Source organism: Lepidochelys kempii, chromosome 4, assembly GCF_965140285.1.
Source record: "Lepidochelys kempii isolate rLepKem1 chromosome 4, rLepKem1.hap1, whole genome shotgun sequence".
NCBI classification, from domain to species: domain Eukaryota; kingdom Metazoa; phylum Chordata; order Testudines; family Cheloniidae; genus Lepidochelys; species Lepidochelys kempii.
The window spans coordinates 78,098,793-78,119,452 of NC_136383.1; the positions used below are offsets into that span (position 1 = coordinate 78,098,793).

General features: G+C 38.5%; 2 protein-coding genes across 24 annotated transcripts in view; one reads left to right on the plus strand and one right to left on the minus strand.

Moving 5' to 3' along the window:
- The window catches only part of TENM3 (teneurin transmembrane protein 3), a 2,191,633-nt gene that overhangs the window by 2,139,269 nt on the left and 31,704 nt on the right, over positions 1-20,660 (plus strand). For 15 of the 23 annotated variants that reach the window (XM_073341694.1, XM_073341703.1, XM_073341700.1 and 12 more), the window contains 4 exons: positions 174-194; positions 9,024-9,256; positions 9,791-9,945; positions 10,853-11,727. In XM_073341694.1, the coding sequence (XP_073197795.1) occupies positions 174-194; positions 9,024-9,256; positions 9,791-9,945; positions 10,853-11,727 (1,284 nt within the window). The remainder of the gene's footprint in view (positions 1-173; positions 195-9,023; positions 9,257-9,790; positions 9,946-10,852; positions 11,728-20,660) is intronic. The other 8 variants (XM_073341705.1, XM_073341707.1, XM_073341711.1 and 5 more) reach the window with 2 other exon arrangements.
- The window catches only part of DCTD (dCMP deaminase), a 178,725-nt gene that overhangs the window by 31,352 nt on the left and 126,713 nt on the right, over positions 1-20,660 (minus strand). The gene's annotated exons all lie outside the window — the stretch shown is intronic.

Here is a 20,660-nt window from a genome sequence, read left to right on the forward strand (position 1 = left end):
TTATTTCCTGTTTTAGAGTCAAAATAAGTTAACTCTGGTGGATCAAAGTTCATAATTCATCTTCTTCACTAGAATAATAATAGTTTAAATTCTGCCTTCTGCTCCTCTTGTTTCTTTTCTAACCTTTTTTTCTAATATTGCTTTTCCACTCTTCTTTACTTGCTCCCACCAAGAAATAAAGATTTTAGACATAGGTAAGCATTTTTAAGGAAATGTATATTTCTTCTGTCCATTTTTACAAATGAATGTGTATTGTGGATTAGTCAGTTCCGGTATTGTTATTGTATGAGGAGTGCTTTTCAAAAATAATGACTTCAGCTGCAAAGGAGAGCATGTTGCCTTTGGTTATGCCAGTTGTCAAGTTCTAGAATTACTGATATTCAATTCCTGTTCTCAGCTCCATTAAGGAACCTCTTTGTGCCCTGTCCCCCTTCAGATCCTGTCCTCTTTTGCATCCTACTTTTAGCCACAGGTTCCCATTTTCTGTACCCAGTTTTTGTTACTTCCAACCCCCAGTCACTGTTCCCATTTATGCTGCCTGCCCCCTTCTCCTGTCTCCCAGTCTTAAACCCTGCCTCTGGCTCCCCTCTTATCCCTTGCTAGCAGCATTATTGCCAACTTCAGTCATTCAAAACTCATTAGGCTGACCCAAAATATGATGATGATAGCTTAAAATTCATGAGATTTGTGAATATAATATATTTGAGTTTCTTTTATTAGCCTTCGGATTTGGGGCCTTTTGGGATTCATATTTCAAGATTTTTTGTACAGCCACAAGGGCAAGAAACATACTTTTAAAAAAAACTGAAAGCTGAAGTTCTCGCATAGTAACATGATTCCAAGATTCACAAGATGACAAGAGTTGGGAACGCTGGCAGGCACTCCGAAGGCTACAGCTACCTTCTCCTCCTCCTGGCTGCTCCAGACTGGTTTGGCTACAGCCAGGGGAGCACCCAGAGGAGAGAAAGAGAGGCAGCTTGACTCCCTGCAGTTTCTCTGCCTTACCAGCTCCTGGTAGTAAGGAGGAGAAACTTTGTGGGTAGCCGGCTGTCTTGTTGGACATGTGACATTACAGCAGGGCTCTGTGACAAGACTGATAAGTGTGTGTCGTGACAGACATGAGGCTCAGCAGTCATACCAATTTTCATATTAGCTGTGTTCGTGTGTCCTGTCAGGTGATGGTTGGTTGGTTGGTTTTAAACAAATATCCATAGACTCACATTTCATTTTTTCATATGCCTGGATTTTCTTAAGATTTACTCTTCTTCTGGCCATACTAGCTCATATGGATTTTCTTTCCTTAATTTTGGAGGGGTTTTTTTTATTTAAGAAGTAATAGTGCAGAGAGTTCAGGAAGTGTCATTTCCGGTAGTGTCATCAAGAAATCCCATGATTAAATACAATATTCTGAATTCTTTAATTTATACTGTTAACGATCAGAATTCTGAGTTTTCTTTTTGCATATTCTAGATCAGGGTTGAGCAAACTTTTTGGCCCGAGCACCACATTGGGGAATAGAAATTGTATGGCGGGCCATGAATGCTCACAAAATTGGGGTTGGGGTGCGGGAGGGGGTTCGGGCTCTGGGGTGGGGCTGGAGATGAGAGGTTTGGGGTGCAGGAGGGTGCTCCGGGCTGGGATCGAGGGGTTTGGAGAGCGGGAGGGGGATCAGGGCTGGGGCAGGGGCTTGGGGAGAGGCTCAGGGGGTGCAGGCTCCGAGCAGCACTTACCTCAAGCAGCTCCTGGAAGCACTGGTATATCCCTTCTCTGGCTCCTATGCAGAAGTACAGCCAGGCGGCTCTTCACACTGCCCCATCTGCAGGCACCACCCCCTGCAGTTCCCATTGGAGCACGTAGGAGCCAGAAAGGGGCCATGCCGCGGCTTCCGGGAGCCACATAGAGCAGCCCCAACCCTGTGCCCCAGCCAGAGCGGGGCCAAGCCGCGTGGTGCGGCCCCAACCCAGCGCCCTGGCCAGAGTGCCGAAGCAGGGCTGAGCTGCATGGTCCGGCCCTCAACCCAGCGCCCCAGCTGGAGTGGGGCAAAGCTGAATGGTCTGGCTCCTGATCCAGCGCCATGGCCAGAGCACCGGAGCAGAGCCGAGCCGTTGGTGCAGCCCGGACCCAGCGCCCCACCCAGAGCGTTGGAATGGGGCTGAGCTATGTGGTGCGGCTTGCAGATCAGCTTAAAATGGCTCGGGGGCCATAGTTTGCCCACCCCTGTTCTAGATAGGTTTTTGTTTTTTCAAACACAATTCAGACACACTCCCTATTTGGCTAGTGTGGTGCTTTAACTAGTATGCCACATTTTGTTTAGATAATAAATTTGTTTTAGTTTGTGGTTTTAAAAATATTACACCATGTGCAGTATCACAGAGCTCCTCCATTGCCTTTTCAAACGTTTGCATATCACTAAGTAGTTTAGGGAATGAAGACTTGTCATCTAGCGAGACATATTTCCCTATGATATAGCAGTAATATTCCCCACTATCACTTGTGATGCTACAGTCGCATTCTCAACTGTGGTATTTCGGAAATTGGGCTGGCAGGATTAAGGGAAATTGAGGAGGATGTGCTTTTCTCCTGTGGATGTGTGCTCTCCAGCTAATGGAAGTGATGCATTTCTTCTGCACAAGGGTAGAATAGAATTTCAGAGGACTGTGCAAAAGGTGTGCACCCATTGTATGTTGTGGAGCTCAGCTTCTTGGGGACATCATGCACTTTCTGCCTGGGGTGGAAAGACATGTAAAGGTTCCACAGAAGCCATTGCAAAAATGGCTGTGGAGCTATTGTGCAAGAGGATTCTTACCTACTGTGCACCCTGACATGACCTGCTCTAGGGTTACAATTTCCCCCTTTAGCCCTGGGGGTGGGGGGGTGGAGAGAGGAATATTTCACATTACTCAAGAGCAACTACCTCTACAGGCAATCAAAGAACAGAGCTGATGGGCTCCAAGTCCAGAGGTTGTGGTCAACCCCTGAAGGCTGCAGGCAGATTCTTCTGCTTTGCTTTTTCTACTCTTGAGTGTTCCACAAGGATTTGCATCATTGACAACAACATGATACTTGGTTTAGAGGGAGGAGAAGGCAGCACATCTAGTTTCACTTGCAAAACATTCAAGTTACTAGAGAGATTTCTATTTAAACTAAGATGTAGGCAATGTAGCCTTTGACATGTCACTTTACAGCTTGTCAGCACAGGACTCTAAAGTAAAGAAAATACACTCTAATACTCATTCATCCCATAATAATAATGAAGGCTAAATAGTATCACAGAGCTATTATCTATTGAAGCAGCACTTTTCATACCCGTCCACTAAAGGATCTATTAATATTTACAGACTCTGATTTTGATAGATTTAAAAACAGAATAATGTATAAAAATATTTTACTTTATATCTTGCCTTTAGTAAAGCATTTGATACTGTCTCACATGACCTTCTCATAAACAAATTAAGGAAATGCAACCTAGATGGAGCTACTATAAGGTAGGTGCAAAACTGGTTGGGAAACCATTCCCAGAGAGGAGTTATCAGTGGTTCACAGTCATGCTGGAAGGGCATAACGAGTGGGGTCCCCCAGGATCAGTTCTGGGTCCGGTTCTGTTCAGCATTTTCATCAATGATTTAGATAATGGTATAGAGAGTACAATTACAAAGTTTGCAGATGATACCAAGCTGAGAGGGGTTGCAAGTGCTTTGGAGGATAGGATTAAAATTCAAAATGGTCTGGACAGCCTGGAGAAATGGTCTGAAGTAATCAGGATGAAATTCAATAAAGACAAATGCAAAGAACTCCTTTTAGGAAAGAACACTCAGTTGCACACATACAAAATGGGAAATGATTGCCTAGGAAGGGAGTACTGTGGAAAGGGATCTGGGGGTCATAGTGGACCACAAACTAAATATGAGTCACAGTGTAACACTGTTGCAAAAAAAGCAAACATCCTTCTGGGATGTATTAGTAGGAATGTTGCAAGCAAGACATGAGAAGTAATTCTTCCGCTCTACTCTGAACTGATTAGGCCTCAACTGTAGTACTGTGGCCAGTTCTGGGTACCACATTTCAGGAAAGATGTGGACAAATTGGAGAAAGTGCAGAGAAGAGCAACAAAAATGATTAAAGGTCTAGAAAACATGACCTATGATGGAAGATTGAAAAAATTGGGTTTGTTTCATCTGGAAAAGACTGAGAGGGAACATGATAACAGTTTTCAAGTACAGGAACTCCTCACTTAACGATGTTGTTATGTTCCTGAAAAATGCTACTTTAAGCGAAACGATGTTAAGCGAATACAATTTCCCCATAAGAATTCATGTAAATGAGGGGGTTAGGTTCCAGAGAAATTTTTTTCATGAGACAAAAGACTCTCTCTCTCTCTGTGTATATATATATATAAAATTCTATTATTGTTTAACCGGGTGAATTATTAATTATTTTAATTGCATGATTAATCGTGATAAATTTTTTAATCGCATGACAGCCCTGATAATTTTTTAAAATGTTAAATACTGTTTTTGTGAGAATTGCTGAAACCCAAGCAGAGTTGGACCTTGCAAAGGTAATTAAAACCAATAGTAAAAGGTTCTATAGCTGTACAAATAAGAAGAAAACAAGGAAAGAAGTGGGACCGCTAAGCACTGAGGATGGGGTAGAGATAAAAGATTATCTAGGCATGGCCTAACACCTAAACAAATAATAATTTCCTCAGTTTTTAATGAGGCTAATGAAGAATTTAGGGGTAGTGGCAGGGTGGCTAATGGCAACTAGGATATGGAGGTAGAAATTACCACAGCCAAGGTGGAAGTTGAAGTCAAACTCGGACATCTTAATGGGTCTGGGTAATCTGTATCCAAGAATATTAAAGGAATGGCACATGACATTGCAAACCCAATAGCAGGATTTTTAATGAATCTGTAAATCCTCTGACTGGAGAATTACTAATATAGTTCCTATTTTTAAGAAAGGGGGAAAGGTGATCCAGGAAACTACAGGCCTGTTGACCTCATTTGTATGCAAGGTCTTAAAACAAATTTTGAAAAAGAAAGTAGTTAAGGACTTGGAGGTGAACGATAATTGGGATAAAATACAACATGGTTTTACAAAAGGTAGATCGTACCAATCTAATCTGATCTCCTTCTTTGAGAAGGTAACTGGCTTTTTAGACAAAGGAAATGCAGTAGATCTAATCGGTCTGTATTTCAGTAAGGCATTTGATACAGTTATACATGGGAAATTATTACTTAAATTGGAGAAGATGGGATTTAAAATAAGAATTGAAAGGTGGACAAGGAACTAGTTAAAGGGGAGACTAAAACGGATCTTATTGAAAGGTGAACTGTCAGGCTGGCGGAAGTTTACCAGTGGAGTTCTTCAGGGATCGGTCTTGGAATCAATCTTATTCAACATTTTTATTACTGTCCTTGGTACAAAAATTGAGAGTGTGCTAATAAAATTTGTGGATGACACAAAGTTGGGAGGTATTGTCAATACAGAGGAGGATCAGAATATCATACAAGAAGATCTGGATGACCTTGTAAACTGAAGTAATAGAAATGGGATGAATTTTAACAATGCGAAGTGCAAGGTCATGCATTTAGGGATTAACAACAAGAAGTTTTGCTATAAAGTGGGGGATTTATCAGTTGGAAGCAACAGAAGAGGAGAAAGACCTGGGTGTACTGGTTGATTGCAGGATGACTAAGCCATCAATGTGATGTGACCATGAAAAAGGCTAATGCAATCTTAGGATGCATAAAGGCACAGTATTTCCAGTGGAGACAGAAAAATGTTTGTACCATTATACAATGGTGAGACCTCATCTGGAATACTGTGCACAATTCTGATCTCCCATGTTTAAGAAAGATTAATTCAGACTGGAACAGGTGCCAAGAAGGGCTGATCTGAAGAATGGAAAACCTACCTTATTAGAGGAGACTCAAAGAGCTTGGCTTGTTTAGCCTAACCAAAAGAAAGCTGAGGGGAGATGATTACTCTCTATAAATACATCAGAGGGATAAATACCAGGGAGGGAGAAGAGTTATTTAAGTTAAGCGCCAATGTGGGCACAAACAAATGGATATAAACTGGCCATAAACAAGTTTAGGCTCGAAATTATGTGAAGCTTTCTAACCATAAGAGAAGTGAAGTTCTGGAACATCCTTCCAAGGGGAGCAGTGCGGGCAAAAAGCCTAACTGGTTTCAATAAGTGATGGGACTGCCTACAATGGCATGTGGCCCAGCAGTGACTGGCAGTAGCAAAAATTCCCAGTGGCCAGAGAGGGAACACTAGATGGGAAGGGTTCTGAGTTACTACAGAGAATTCTTTTCCAGGTGTCTGGGTGGTGGGTCTTGCCCACATGCTCAGGGCCTAACTGATCACCATATTTGGGGTTAGGAAGGAATTTTCATCAGGATCAGATTGGCAGAGGCCCTGGGGGGGTTCACCTTCCTCTGCAGCATGGGGCAGGGCTCACTTGCAGGTTTAAAGTTGTGTAAATGGTGGATTCTCTGTAACTTGAAGTCTTTAAATCACGATTTGAGGACTTCAGTAACTGAGCCAGAGTTTAGGGGTTTGGTACAGGAGTGGGTGGGTGAGGTTCTGTGGCCTGCAATGTGCAGGATGTCAGACTAGATGATCACAATGGTCCCTTCTGAGTCTGAGTACATGCTGCTTTCTTACTGCATGCTTTTCGAAGTCCCCTATAATGAGTCAGACAATGCTGGATAACTTAAGGAGAAGTAACTTGGATTTAGATTCTATTTCTTTGATTTTGCAGATATGTCAGAATCTTAGTATTTTAAATTGTGGTTAAATAAGATGGCCTCAGTAGCCAATCAATATCACCAGTTGTTTTCAGTAATTATATAGTATGCTCATCCCTGTACTATGGCTACTGGTTGTAAACTTAATTCACTAACCATATGTAATAGAAATCCCCGAGTTCTGATTTGCTCTTCAGAATTCAGCATTGGTGTGCCTATAACAAATATGGCTACCTCAACTTTTGAGCTTTCAGTCGAAAATAAATTATATATTTATACCATTTATGTCTCAAAAATATACTGTAATTAGACATTTCTATTTAACAACTTGAAGAGCCTTATATTAACTATGTAATAATATCCTGAGTAAACAAACTCCACATCTGATAATTTCCTTAAAAACAGAAATCACTTTCAAATGATCATCTAAATAACTTTGTATTAATGAAAATCTATTACTTACCACTAAGAAAAGTGATCTTAACTAATAATTACTTTTTGCTTATAATTAGAACTGTGTATTAAAATTAGAAGCCTTATCCTCATTTATTTATCAAATAATTAACCACTGTTTATTAAAAACAGGAAATATACTGTGTATATAAATTATTCACAGTTGTTGATCTGATGATCCTGTATTCCAACACTAAAAATTATCCTAAATAGTCATTTCATTTGTATTTTGCACTTTGCAGTACATTTGTATTTAAAATGCACAAAATATTTCTTAAAAACCAAAGTAACCATGTAAATGTAAATAGTTTGTACACCAGTATACTATAAATCATTTGTGTTATAATTAAGAATTGAAAGTATGTTTCAGTAATTAGCTTGGTACTTTAACAATTTCAGATTTACATTAACAACACAAATTTAATGTAAACTTTCATGTAATTGTTTTCAGCTGTGTTATATAATGTTTAATTCTGTAACACACTCACGAAAGCTTATGCTCAAATAAATTGGTTAGTCTCTAAGGTGCCACAAGTACTCCTTTTCTTTTTGCGAATACAGACTAACACGCCTGTTACTCTGAAACCTGTCATTTACAAAAGGTGTTTAAGTACTTTAAGTACTAAGCATTTGATATAATTTATCTGCTTCATTGATTTCTTTACTGTGAACCAAAATGTTAAAACAATTTTATGTATATGGCACTCTGCTATAGTTTTAAAGTAGCTAGCCATAAAAAGCTGTCCCTATAATGTGTTCACAACTTCTTCATGTTGGTCTCTGTTGCTTTTTGCAAGTGGCAGTGTATAAAATGTGTTACATTAGCACTGATTTATATTTACAAAATGTGAGACACTACCTTTTTGTGAACATATGTTTGGATATCGTCATGATTGGTAGATATGTTTTAGGAGTGCATTTGCGAACATATCAGAAATGGAACTGACTATTCTGGCACTATGGCTCAATGCGTTAGGAGGCCATCAGAAATCACCTTCTGTACTTGAATGACCTCATCTCTGTTCTTAGTGCCATATATCAGGTCAAGAATCATAACTGCAGCAGGTTCAGTTACTGGATCATGATATATCAACTAAGAGGGGTACTCTCCGGAGTTGCTTTTTCTCTAGTAGGGGGAGAAAAGAGTAATTCTCAAAGATGTGGTAACATCAGAGCAGCAAACCATATGTTTCTGGGAAAATGGATAGCAATACAGGCTTTCTTTCACTATAATGAAGGCTATGTTGGCATCGTTAGTAGTTTTGTGCCCAAAATGTACAGTATCTTGAAATCTGATTCTTTGTGTAAAGGAAAAAAACTGCACTCAGTGCTGTGGTGAAAAAGATGAATTTTCCTAATTTATTAAATCATGCATATCATGCTTTTGAGAGGAACAGATTAAACCAATACTAAGGAGAACGTCTTATCTCCTGTCCACGAACTAATAATATGAACCCTACCTTATCTGTTTATGAATAATATAACCCATGCACCTCAGCAACCCTGTGTAAGTTGTAATAAAAAGGATACTGAGATAACAGTGATGAAACAAGTGTAAGCTAGGGATGAGGCATGCTGCAAAGTTTGGATCCAAATCAGGATTTCAAACACCCAAGAGAGATTTCAGAATTGAGTGTTTTGATTCAGTCCATTATAGAGACAGCAGCCATCTCGAATTGCATATGACTACAGTTTTTATTTTTTATATGAATGCCAGTATGTAGCCAGTTAAATCTGATACTTTTTCCTCCAGTGTTTATGTGCAGTTTATTACTCATTATGTTTAAATCTGTGATCGCCTTTTACAGCAGCAACCCAGCTCACAGATACTACCTTGCAACTGACCCAGTCACGGGAGATTTGTATGTTTCTGACACTAACACACGCAGGATCTATCGTCCAAAGTCACTCACTGGTGCAAAAGACTTGACAAAAAATGCTGATGTCGTAGCAGGAACTGGAGAACAGTGCCTTCCATTTGATGAGGCAAGATGTGGTGATGGAGGCAAGGCGATGGAAGCAACGCTCATGAGTCCCAAAGGTAGAGACATTATCAATTCATGGTCTTAAAAAAAAAAATCAGTCAGGGCCTGAACTGTGCTTTAATCACAACTGTGTTTTTGAAAAGCTCCTCCTCTACTGTCCAGAAAGACCATATAGAATGAAGCTACAAAAAGCCCAAGTTGATTTTATAGGAAATATTTGACTTTATAGTCTTTTTCAAATTTCACAAAGATTATGTATTCAGCAAATTATATCCAACGTTTTTAAAATGTCAATGTGTTACTCCCATCTGTTCAGTTTTTCAGGTATACTAAAATACCAGGCACCTCTCATAGACTTCATTTTACTTTTCTGTAGAACAATATGCAGTCAAAAGAGTAAAATGTGCAGTAAACCTTTGTTCGTTATGCTACATATATTTACAAATGATTATATTGCATACTTTCTAAGCTGTGTACTTCCTGTCCTTGTATTCCTCAGACCTAGTCACTAGCACTTAGCAAGTTGTTAGTAACGGGTGCTAAATAAATGGGTAGTGTAATAAAACGAAAAAATTTTCTCTCGACTAAAGGACTGGCAATTGACAAAAATGGATTAATCTACTTTGTTGATGGGACCATGATTAGAAAAGTGGATCAAAATGGAATAATATCAACTTTGCTTGGCTCTAATGATCTAACCTCAGCACGACCTCTAACATGTGACACTAGCATGCACATCAGCCAGGTATTTTTAAAATACAGCTAATTTGGAGTGGGGTTTTTTGGGGGGGAAGTTGGGTAGGGGGGAAAGCTAGTGCAGCTTGGTTGATCCACGAAATAGAATCAGACAGAACATGTTGAATATTTATATATTTAACAGGATACCTTTGTGTTAAGAAACTTATTCCAAGGGCATGATTTTCAGTATATTCTACTAGCAAATATATGCTGCTGTATTCAATTTTTCTGCACATAAAGTTCAGTGTAGTACAGAACAACATAATTGTCAGCAAGAAACGTTAAGTATAGTAATAAAATACCAGCAGAGTAGCAAATATATTAGACCAGTATTGGCATAATGATATTTTTTAAATGAACAGAACCACTAATGTTCTTAGTCTATTAGTTTGAATGCCAGGATACTTTAAAGAGCTCAGAGGACCCTTTTTTATTGGTCCCAGTGGAGTTATATGAAGGGACTTTACTGTTGCTATGATTGAAAATGGAATACCAATACAATATTTCACAATCTGGAAAGTACTGAATTTCATTTTTGGTATTACCTTATTACAGATAGCAATGGTAAAATATGAGTTAGTAGTTCCTTGATATCCATTACTTGAACTTCTACTTTGATTTAGACTCTTTGAATTGTTGGGTGGGTTGCACGGGCATATAAGGTCATTCCAGATTACTGGGGGGCGGAATGCCTGTAGGATAGTTCCAGTGCATCTTTTTGTAAGCTCTATAGTTTGGATAAAATAGTTTCTTTTACTCCATTTATGTTCATATGAGGCCTTTTGACTAGTCTGCTCATAACAAATTAGAAATATCCTAAAAGCATTATCTAAAACTCAGGTTAAATTCAATTCAGCAAGCTAATTGTACTTAACCTAGATTGACTGACTAATGAAACCCTTTTCTTTTTTTAGGTACGTCTGGAATGGCCCACAGATTTGGCTATCAATCCAATGGATAACTCCATTTATGTTTTGGATAACAATGTAGTTTTGCAGATCACTGAAAATCGTCAGGTCCGTATTGCAGCTGGGAGACCAATGCACTGCCAAGTGCCTGGCGTGGAGTACTCTGTTGGAAAGCATGCTGTACAGACCACTTTAGAATCGGCAACGGCTATTGCGGTGTCCTACAGTGGAGTACTTTATATTACAGAAACTGATGAAAAAAAGATTAACAGAATAAGACAGGTCACAACTGATGGAGAGATCTCGTTAGTTGCTGGAATACCATCAGAGTGTGATTGCAAAAATGATGTCAATTGTGACTGTTACCAAAGCGGTGATGGCTATGCTAAAGATGCCAAACTTAATGCCCCTTCCTCCTTGGCTGTGTCTCCAGATGGTACATTGTACATTGCTGATCTTGGAAATATTCGGATACGAGCTGTGTCAAAGAACAAGCCCTTGCTGAATTCAGTGAACTTTTATGAAGTTGCCTCTCCAACTGATCAAGAGCTCTATATCTTCGATGTCAATGGTACTCACCAGTACACAATGAGTTTAGTCACTGGAGACTATCTGTACAATTTTAGCTACAGTAATGATAATGATATTACAGCAGTAACCGATAGCAATGGAAACACACTTCGTATCAGACGGGATCCCAATCGGATGCCAGTGAGAGTGGTGTCTCCTGATAACCAAGTGATCTGGTTGACTATAGGCACAAATGGATGCCTGAAAAGCATGACTGCCCAAGGACAAGAGCTTGTTTTATTTACTTACCATGGCAACAGTGGGCTTCTGGCAACTAAAAGTGATGAGACTGGATGGACTACATTTTTTGAGTAAGTATAAAAAAATAAAGTTGTTGTAATTAGTCTACACAGTTCTAGAGTCCAGTATAATAATTTGAAATACTTTTAGGGCTTTGACAAAAATAAGCTTTAAAATGTACTTGCGAACACAAACAATAATTAAACACTCGGTCACTCCTGTACTTTTGTTGTCTGTCGGACATCTTCCAAACTTTAATGTGAAATTAGTGATGATAGATTGATGATCCAGGATCTGTGTTTTGTACTTTAATACAGTTATTATGAGACAGCAGCAAGCTTTGTCCAGAGAATCATAGCTCGGGCAAACAAGCTTTTGTAGGTTTGTGTTAAAAATCTAGATTTCTCTCTCCTTTTGCTCATTATACTCCCACTAGTTCTGTAATAAATACTAAGCCACAGGAAGAAATTTATTTTGGTGCTCAGTCTCTACTGTTTGGTCTTTCAAGTGAAAGCAGTCTATAAGATGAGTATCAAAAAAGCTCTGTATCAAAAAAGTTAGAAAGGAAATTTTATAAGTGTTGCAATGTCAGAAAGTAGAGAATATGCGGGAGGGTTCTGATGGATAAAATGGCAAGCTTCCCACAGAGGGATCATGGGCAGGAATCTAGAGCATGAGGTTTGATGAAAGAAGTGTGGGCCATGGTGAAAGTGTCATTCCCATGGGAAGCAGCTACTGAAAGTGCAGATACACCAGCAATCAGTGAGGTACACAGTAAGTAGCAAAACATGAGTGGTTAGGGAACAAGTCTGACTTGTGATTTTTACCATGTTGTTTTTATCCATTCATAATAAAATATATGAATTATCAAAAGGATTTACAGGCTCCCAGATTACATTGACTGAAAAGAGTCATGAAGTACCATAGAATTCAACATTTTTGTTTTTCTGTAGGCAACTTCATCTCAAAAATAAACAAAGAAATGAATCAGTATACCAAGCACAGTTTAATAAATGTGCCACTTAAAAAGCACAAGTGATTTATCAAAAAATCTATTTCCCAATTCATTAATACAATTTGTTTAACCAAAAAAATCATTTTTGTTACTGAATTGAAAATAGATTTTTTTTAATCACCTCACTCAGTGAGGTGAAGAAACAGTGGAGATAGAAAAGTTCAGAAAAAGGTGCCAAAGGTGATTTGGGAACACACAGAATGTGCATATAATATACATACAATGACTCATGAGAGATGAGAAGAAGTAGAATTATTCAGGCTGAGAAGGAGCAGAGTTCGAGGGAACTGTATTGAGGTATTCTGAATTACAAACAGCATGATGAAAACTGATCAGTCTCTTCTTTTTTATCCTTTCCTATCTTGTATCTTGAGGATGAAACGTAACCGCAACTGCTCCCAAGGTCAGGACCTACAAAAAGCTTTCAAGTCAGTGCACATGATAAAGAAAATAAAGTGCTGGTGTCAGGCAATGGCTGTAGAGCCAGACGGCTATGTTCGGAGCTAACTTCACATTTATGTCAGTATACATTTGGCTGAGGCAGTAGGTGGGGAGACCGAGCACCTGCATCTACTCTCCAACCTTTACATATGCCATCAGAGACATGAGAGTAGCAGGCACTGCTTCAGTGCACACTGTGTCCTGAAGGGGAGATGCAACTAGAAGTGCTGATTTCCAACAAAAGCAGCAGGTGGAGCAGAATTGCTGCCTGTTTTAAGGTATTGTTATAATAATCTGTAGATCGGCAGAGCGCTGATAGCGAGTATGTTCCCAAAGCAGTAGTGCACATCTGTAATATTTAATTGCATATTTCTTGTCTTTTTAGGCCTTGACAAAAGTATCTAGAAACATAGTAAGGATACGCAGAAGAATGGGAGAATATTCAGCAGTAGGCAGGGAATACATTTTGTTTTCATGAGTTAGAAATGTCCTTTTAACTGAGAGAACAAAGCTAAGTTCCAGGTTGATTGTGCATAGTCACCCAATTCAATGAGAATCAATGTAGTTTTAACTTCAACACGTATACATAAAATTCCTGGCTTCTACCTTGTGGCTTGGACCAATCAGGGGATTGTGGGGATAGTAAGTTTGTTATTGAAACTAATGTGTCTGCTGGGTACAGCTGGCATTTTTAGCACACTGGCATTCATTTTGAATAGTGTAGAGCTAGTGTTTTATTCCTACCTGTAATTTCTCTCCATGTTACTTGTAATTGTTTTGTGCCTATTGAGATTCCATTAGGGAAAGGGCTGATGGTTTCTGAATGTACTTAATGACTTCTGCATAGTCTCAAAGATAGATTGTATTCAGTACCAAGTAGTTTACACTTCTACTTTTTGCATTACAGGTAGGATTTAGGATAATAAGTTTCATGAGCTAAATAATTACTTATTTATTGATTCAGTAAACAACCATCTTTCACATCTGACCTTCTTTCATGTAAACTTTCTGGTCTCCGCTAGGTATGTCCAGCTAACTAATAGAGCCCCATTGTGTTTTGACACTATGCAAAAGCCGACTATTCCCTTCAGCCAGTATTAGTTCTTATTCCATGCTGCCATTTATGTATGTTTATAAACAATAACCTCACAGTATTGACTCATTACAATTCCTAAACTGAAATACTTACAGAGAAAGCTAAATAATTTCACTCATCCAGAATATAGAAATAAATAAAATTGATACTGAAAATTAAGACCACACTGACTATGTAGAGCTATGCAAAGTGAGAGCATGTCATTGATTTTGGTTAGAATATAAAGTTCTTTTAAAAATATATGGTGCTTCACAGCTCCTTAAATGTTTGTTCATATAAAATCCTCCTATTTAGGATCATGTGTTTCCTTTTTGAAGAAGGAAATGATAGATATGAACAAGGAAACTTCATTGTAACTTTTCCTTTAATTATTGGTGAATCTTTCTCTTTGGTTTCCAGAGCCACAACTTCTATAATGTATGGCCAGAATCGTATGTAGTTTATGGCTAGAGCAGGTTGAAATTTTTTTAATGGAACAGTTTTCCATCAGAAAATGCAGTTTTGTCAGAATAAAAAGTTTTGTGAAAACATATTGATTTTCATTAAATTTTCTATGGGAAAAAGTCTCAGAACAAATTATTTCAACTTTCTTTTTATGTTTTGATAATGCTAAATGCTTTGCATTGACTTTATCATTTCAAATAATTTTGTTTTAACCCATATTAAAATATTAATTTTAATATTATTTTATTAATATATTTAATATTATTTATATGTTAATGTCTTTATAGTGTTGAAATGTTTTGGTATTAGCAAAACATTTCAATGTTTGCTAGCAACAATTTTTGGGAATTTCTGTTCCACAGTAAATTGCAACATTTTGACTTTTTGTTCTGATTTGAAATAAAAACAAATGTTGGAATTTCCCACAGAATGAAAATTCCATTTTCTAACCAGCTGTATTTGTGGCTTGTTTGTGCCACACTCTGGTTGTCCAACATATCTTGAAAGTTGTAAAAGTTAAGTTAGAAAAGCGACCACCATTGTTATAACTATAGGATCAGTTTTTTAGCCCAATTCTGCAAAGACTATGTGGGCAAAAGTGTTTATCTGTACAGATCCAGCAGGACTGGGGCTTAAATGCAAGGAACTCTCATCGATTTCAGTTGGAGTCCAAAGATCTGAGAGAAGATCTAAAAGGAGAATTTTGCACTGGATGATCTGGCTGGTTGCCCTGACAACACTAGGCAGTAGGACTTGATTCTTTTCAGGTTTTTCCAAAGAGCAAATCTTTCTAACATCACATGCAAAAAGACCATTTTAAGAAGTGCCCTTTTATGATCAAGTACATAGCTAAAATGCAAGAAATTTGTTTCTATTCTCTCTTTTCCACTTTTATTTAGCAAAACACAGCAAATTAATCCTGATTTGCATGTGATGTTGCAGGCACACAGATCTAGGTATCAGTTTGTGAACAAACTACGTGAATTCTGTAGCTCCACATTAGATTGCCTACCAGTAATTTTATTCATAATTTATATGTTTTATTGTAAAATGATACTTCTGAATTCCTATGCTGTTAATTATTCTAGCCTAGGCCCTAGTGGATAAAGTGTCTGCTTTATGTTTCAAAGGTTGGTAGTTTAACTCTTAACTCTTCTTAAGGTTGTACTTTTTTATTAAAATTTATATTAACTTCAATTTTGAATCATTATTATAATTCTTGATTCTTAACAGTTTGCTAAACCAAAAAAAAAAATCTTCTAATACAAATCATTTCACATGAAAAGAGTAAGAACTCATCCATAGAAAAATGTATATACTCTGCCATGCAAAGATAACAGCCATGCTAAAGGTCAGCAGGGTCCACCTCCTATTGTTACAAACCATCTTGCTTAATCTGAACTTTTCTTTAATCATGGCTGTTTCCATGTATACTTTTGAATTATTTTTCTACCTTTTTTTACGTGATCATTTTTGGATGAGATACTATATAGCAGATTAGTATGTATTGCATCATTTTTGTACAAACCATTTCCACTCTGGATGGTAAGCTAGCACAGGTATATGAAATGAATAATATTTTTATCTGAACTGAAGACTTTGAAATGCTGAAATGAAAAAGATTATCCATATTATATGTCACAAATTTGAAAACCCTGAAATCAATCCATATAATCCATTTATTGGTGTAAAGAACCAAAAGTCCTCCATGGAATGTCCCAAAGTGCAAGAATTAGCCAGTCAGACCTCCCAAGCTGAAAAAGATTTAGTTTCAAAACTTTCCATTAATTGAATGTTTGAGTCTTAAGAGCATTAATTATTCCAGAAAGTCATTGTAATTTGCATTCAAATAAATTGACCACATGCTTAAAGCTGCATTCTGTAAAGTGCCCAAGCATTATGGTAACCCTCTGCTTTTGCAAATGCAGCTGACTTTTAGATTTAGCTAAATTTCTTTGAGGTTGACAGAATCCTGCCATATAAACAATTAAAGGTAGGGCTGCTGTCAGCTCCTCAAAAGCTGAACTTATTTCTAATTTCAAAGGTGCACAAGGTTGATACGATGGCATAACATCAGACCATCATCAGTTTTCTAACTGCAGTAGAGTTATTCTCTGAAAATCATTAGACCAGATCTTTGCCCTTCCCCCTTCAATCAGTCTGCTTTCTGCTCCTCAGGAAACATAAAATAGCTGTAAAGCTGCCCTAATGGAACTGCTAGGGATTCCTTTGGCATCGGAGAATCCCAACATGGCGTAAAGCCAAGATAGTTGGCTGTATGCCATCTGCTGGAATAGTGATACACTGCCATGGTTATAGTCTGCTGAGGCACTGATGCCCCATCTCCCTTGAAATAACAGAGATGATCAGTAAGGAACTCACTGCTCTGAAATGGCCCTGGGCTAAAATATTCCAGATTTGCTGTCTTTCAGAGCATGCTGCAAAGTTAATTTGTTTCTCCTGGCCTCCGAGGAGAGTTAGGGGAGATTGAAGTACTGGACGGTGCATTTGGGATGTTATTTGTATTTAGAGCTGCTACTTGGTCGAAGGGGTGAGGTGGTTGACATTTCATGTTGTAAATTTGAGTAATTGGAGTGGTACTCAGAGCTTGTGTGTGATGTTTTTTATTGTTTTAAGTCTCAAGAGGGAAAAACAGTGGGTGTGTCAGGGCCAGGAAGAGGTGTGGCTGGACCCCTTACACTCCAGTGATGCCTGCCAGTAGTATGTTCCCTAAAGGATAACTTAGAGCAATCCTTAGGATCAGGGGAGTGGCAAGAGGTCTGAGAGCTACATTTCCCCCCTTCCTCTTTGGTCCTGTGCCAAGCAGCGCTATAAGAACCTTTGTCTTAAGTGTATTAAAAAAAAAAAGTCCTGGTAGACATTTTAAAATAAACAAACAGAATTCTGCATATTTTGTCTAATCTCTCCATTTAGTGTCTCTTGCCTTCATAACTTAATGCTATCTGATTGTTGGGGTTAGCTGCTGTAAATCAGTTTGTGGTCATTTTTACTCCCCTGGCTTTTATGAAGGATGTACACATTCCCTATGCTAATCTAAAATTTTAATCTTCTACTTTCTCTTATCTCCAGAAAGATTTTGACCGTCTATGTCATTAACCATGAATTAATTCCAACAATGAATTCTTAGTTAAAACTAATATCAATTTATAGGCTTTTTCCCTTCAATCACAAGTTTAATGTGATTCCTGAAAAATTGTTTCAGCCAGTAACTAAATATTTTAGTGCATTAAACTACAGCCTTGCTGATCTCAGGATAGTCTCAGTGAAGAAAATACTCAAACCTTGAAGAATTGTTTATGAGGGAATAACATCTGGATATTTGGATTTCAAAATGCTAGCTCCCTGAAGCTTAAACACCAAGAAAAAGAACTCTTTTTAACCTATCTAGTGTTACTTTACTAGTAGAAAGGAGCACTTACTCAGGCTAAACATGCATATTTCCTGCTTGTATATCTAATTCCTTTCTATGTTCTTTCCTCTTTTCTTTCAGGGAAGGGTAGCATCAAGCAGACACAGATCTGCTCCAGATCCCAGGTGTATCCCCCCTGCAGTCCTCTCACTGCTTTTCCTTCTTTTCCCCATCCATTTGGCCCCCAAAGCTACCGGTCCTGCAGTATTTTGTTACATTTTTTACCTGCTCTCTGATCCTCCTCCCTCTTTCCAAATTCCCCCATCAGTTCACAAAGGCATATTTGGCTGTCTGACTTTTCCACTCCCCTCGGTACCTTTCTTCCTAAACCCCACTTGTATCTCCTGACATCCTGCTCCTCCCTGGGCATTGCATGCTCTGAGCTCATTTGTCTTTTCACTCCCTCTTTTGCTCATCAGTCACCAAGGGACTGGGGATGGAAATCAAGGAGAGTGACATTAGGAGCAGGGAAACTGTAATAAGTTTTTTCTGCCCCCCTTGTTAAATGAACAAGCATTCCAGACAATTTAGAAAAGTTTTAACGTCTGCAGAATGTGAATCCTGAAGTTAATGTTTTATATCGCGTTCCAGGTTAAAAAAAAAATCCCTTTTACGTGCTTGACTGCTTAGCATCATGCTTTACCTATTGTGGTTATTATTAAAATTAATAATGTGTTGAGTGCTGGCAGTTTGCTCAGTGCTGTATGATTCAGAGGAGGGTACAGGCCCTGAACTGAGTGGTTTAGCTGCCCCACATACCAGGCACCAACATTCCAGTGAAATGCAACAACGGTGAAGAGATTACATTCGAAAGTAAACAAAACATTTCCATTTTACTCCTCCTTTTATGCACTCCCTGATGAAAGCTGAAGTGGAAATATTGTAAAACAATATTTTGGGCCTTATGCTGCTTCCCGTATTAACACAAGTAATCTCACTGTACACACTGGGATTGCCTACAGGAGTCGATCATCTGGTTAAAAAAAGATTGACAAAACGGTTTTCCGTCAAAAATGCAGTTTTGTTGAACTACAAACATTCGGCAGGAATGTGTTGATTGCAATAAATTTTTTGACGGTGATAACGTAGAATCATTTTGTTTCAATAATGTTGGATAATTTAGTTTAGAGAAGGTACAATCTGACATTATTGAAATGATGTTTCCACCTTGTCAAAAAAAATTTTCTACGTTATCAAAACAAACAAAAATAGATATCATCCCAAGAAAATGTTTCAATGGTTCCAAATAGAGTTTTTTCAGAATTTTTCATTTTGTACGCATTTTCAAAATTTCAGCTTTTCATTCTGATTTGGATTTTTTTTTAATGTCAGAATTTCCCACAGAACAGAAATTCTGGTTGCCGACCCGATGTAAAAAATAATCCAAGAAAGATTTGGCCCTTTATACTATACTGGTTTTGAGTTATTTGTTCTTCTGTTATATCCATCATAGCTAGATGGTAGCCATTAAAGGCTACACAAACCCAGAATTCTTTGGCTCTGCTGCTCTGAATCAGCCTAGCATTAGAAAATATACTACACATCCACTGCATTGGCAGGAGGATGGACTGTAGATGATCAAATATGTCTTGTCTGTTTCTGACTTGTATTACTCCATGTTTTTCATTACTTCTAAAACATCGTGCAGTTACATTATCTCAAAGCCTAGTCACCCTCTCTATTCCTACCACCAACAAGCTTGTTCAGGCCCTCAGAATCTCTTGCTCCAACTATTCCTATCTCCTCCCACCCACCTATCAATGAGTTCAAAATGTGATGGGCAAAAAATCATTCACCATGCTTACTATATTGACTGTGTTCAGTCCCTTTTCAAATTCCTTTTTTGCCTTCTCCTATATCAAATTCTTGTCTATACAACCTGGCCCCTGACAGCTTCTTGACCTGTCTTTTTCCCCATCAGTGAGCTCAAGCTATACAACTTGTATCTTTGTATCTGCTTCTTTGTTCTTCATCTCCTTCAGCTGTCTTCTCTGGCACTCCTTCCATGGTATCTCAGTCACCTTAAACCTGCTCTTTGACTCAGCTCAGAATCCCTTACACACATTTTTCCTCCAAATCCCTCTCAAAAACCACTGGAGATGTGCAGTGCAATGTGCAGGCTCACAGTCATGGTTCCCTGGACCTACTCTACACAGCCATGGCAATGTGGGCAGCAGTAACTTCTGCTCCTGGCAGAAGCTCTTATGCCAACCAAGGATGAGGTATAACTGAGTTTAATTCCATTATACCACCTCCTCTCGCTGCCCCTGATATGTGCTGCCTTGCCCTTATGCCAGGTGGTAAAACTCTAGTGAGGGACGCATCAGCAATGTGTGGCAAAGCTGACATGGGACATGACGGAACCACCTCCACCTGCTTCACACTAGCCAAAGATTTGCCCTATGCAAAGGAAATTCTTCAGGGAAAGTCTCTGGCTGATGTACATTCACTGTGTGTGTGAAGGCAGTAGATCAGAGAATCCAGCCTAAGTTCTTTAGGGCAGAAACTTTCTCTTCATATTGCTAATGCACAGTTGGTGCTATATACAAATATTATGTAACAATGTTGAATCCAACTT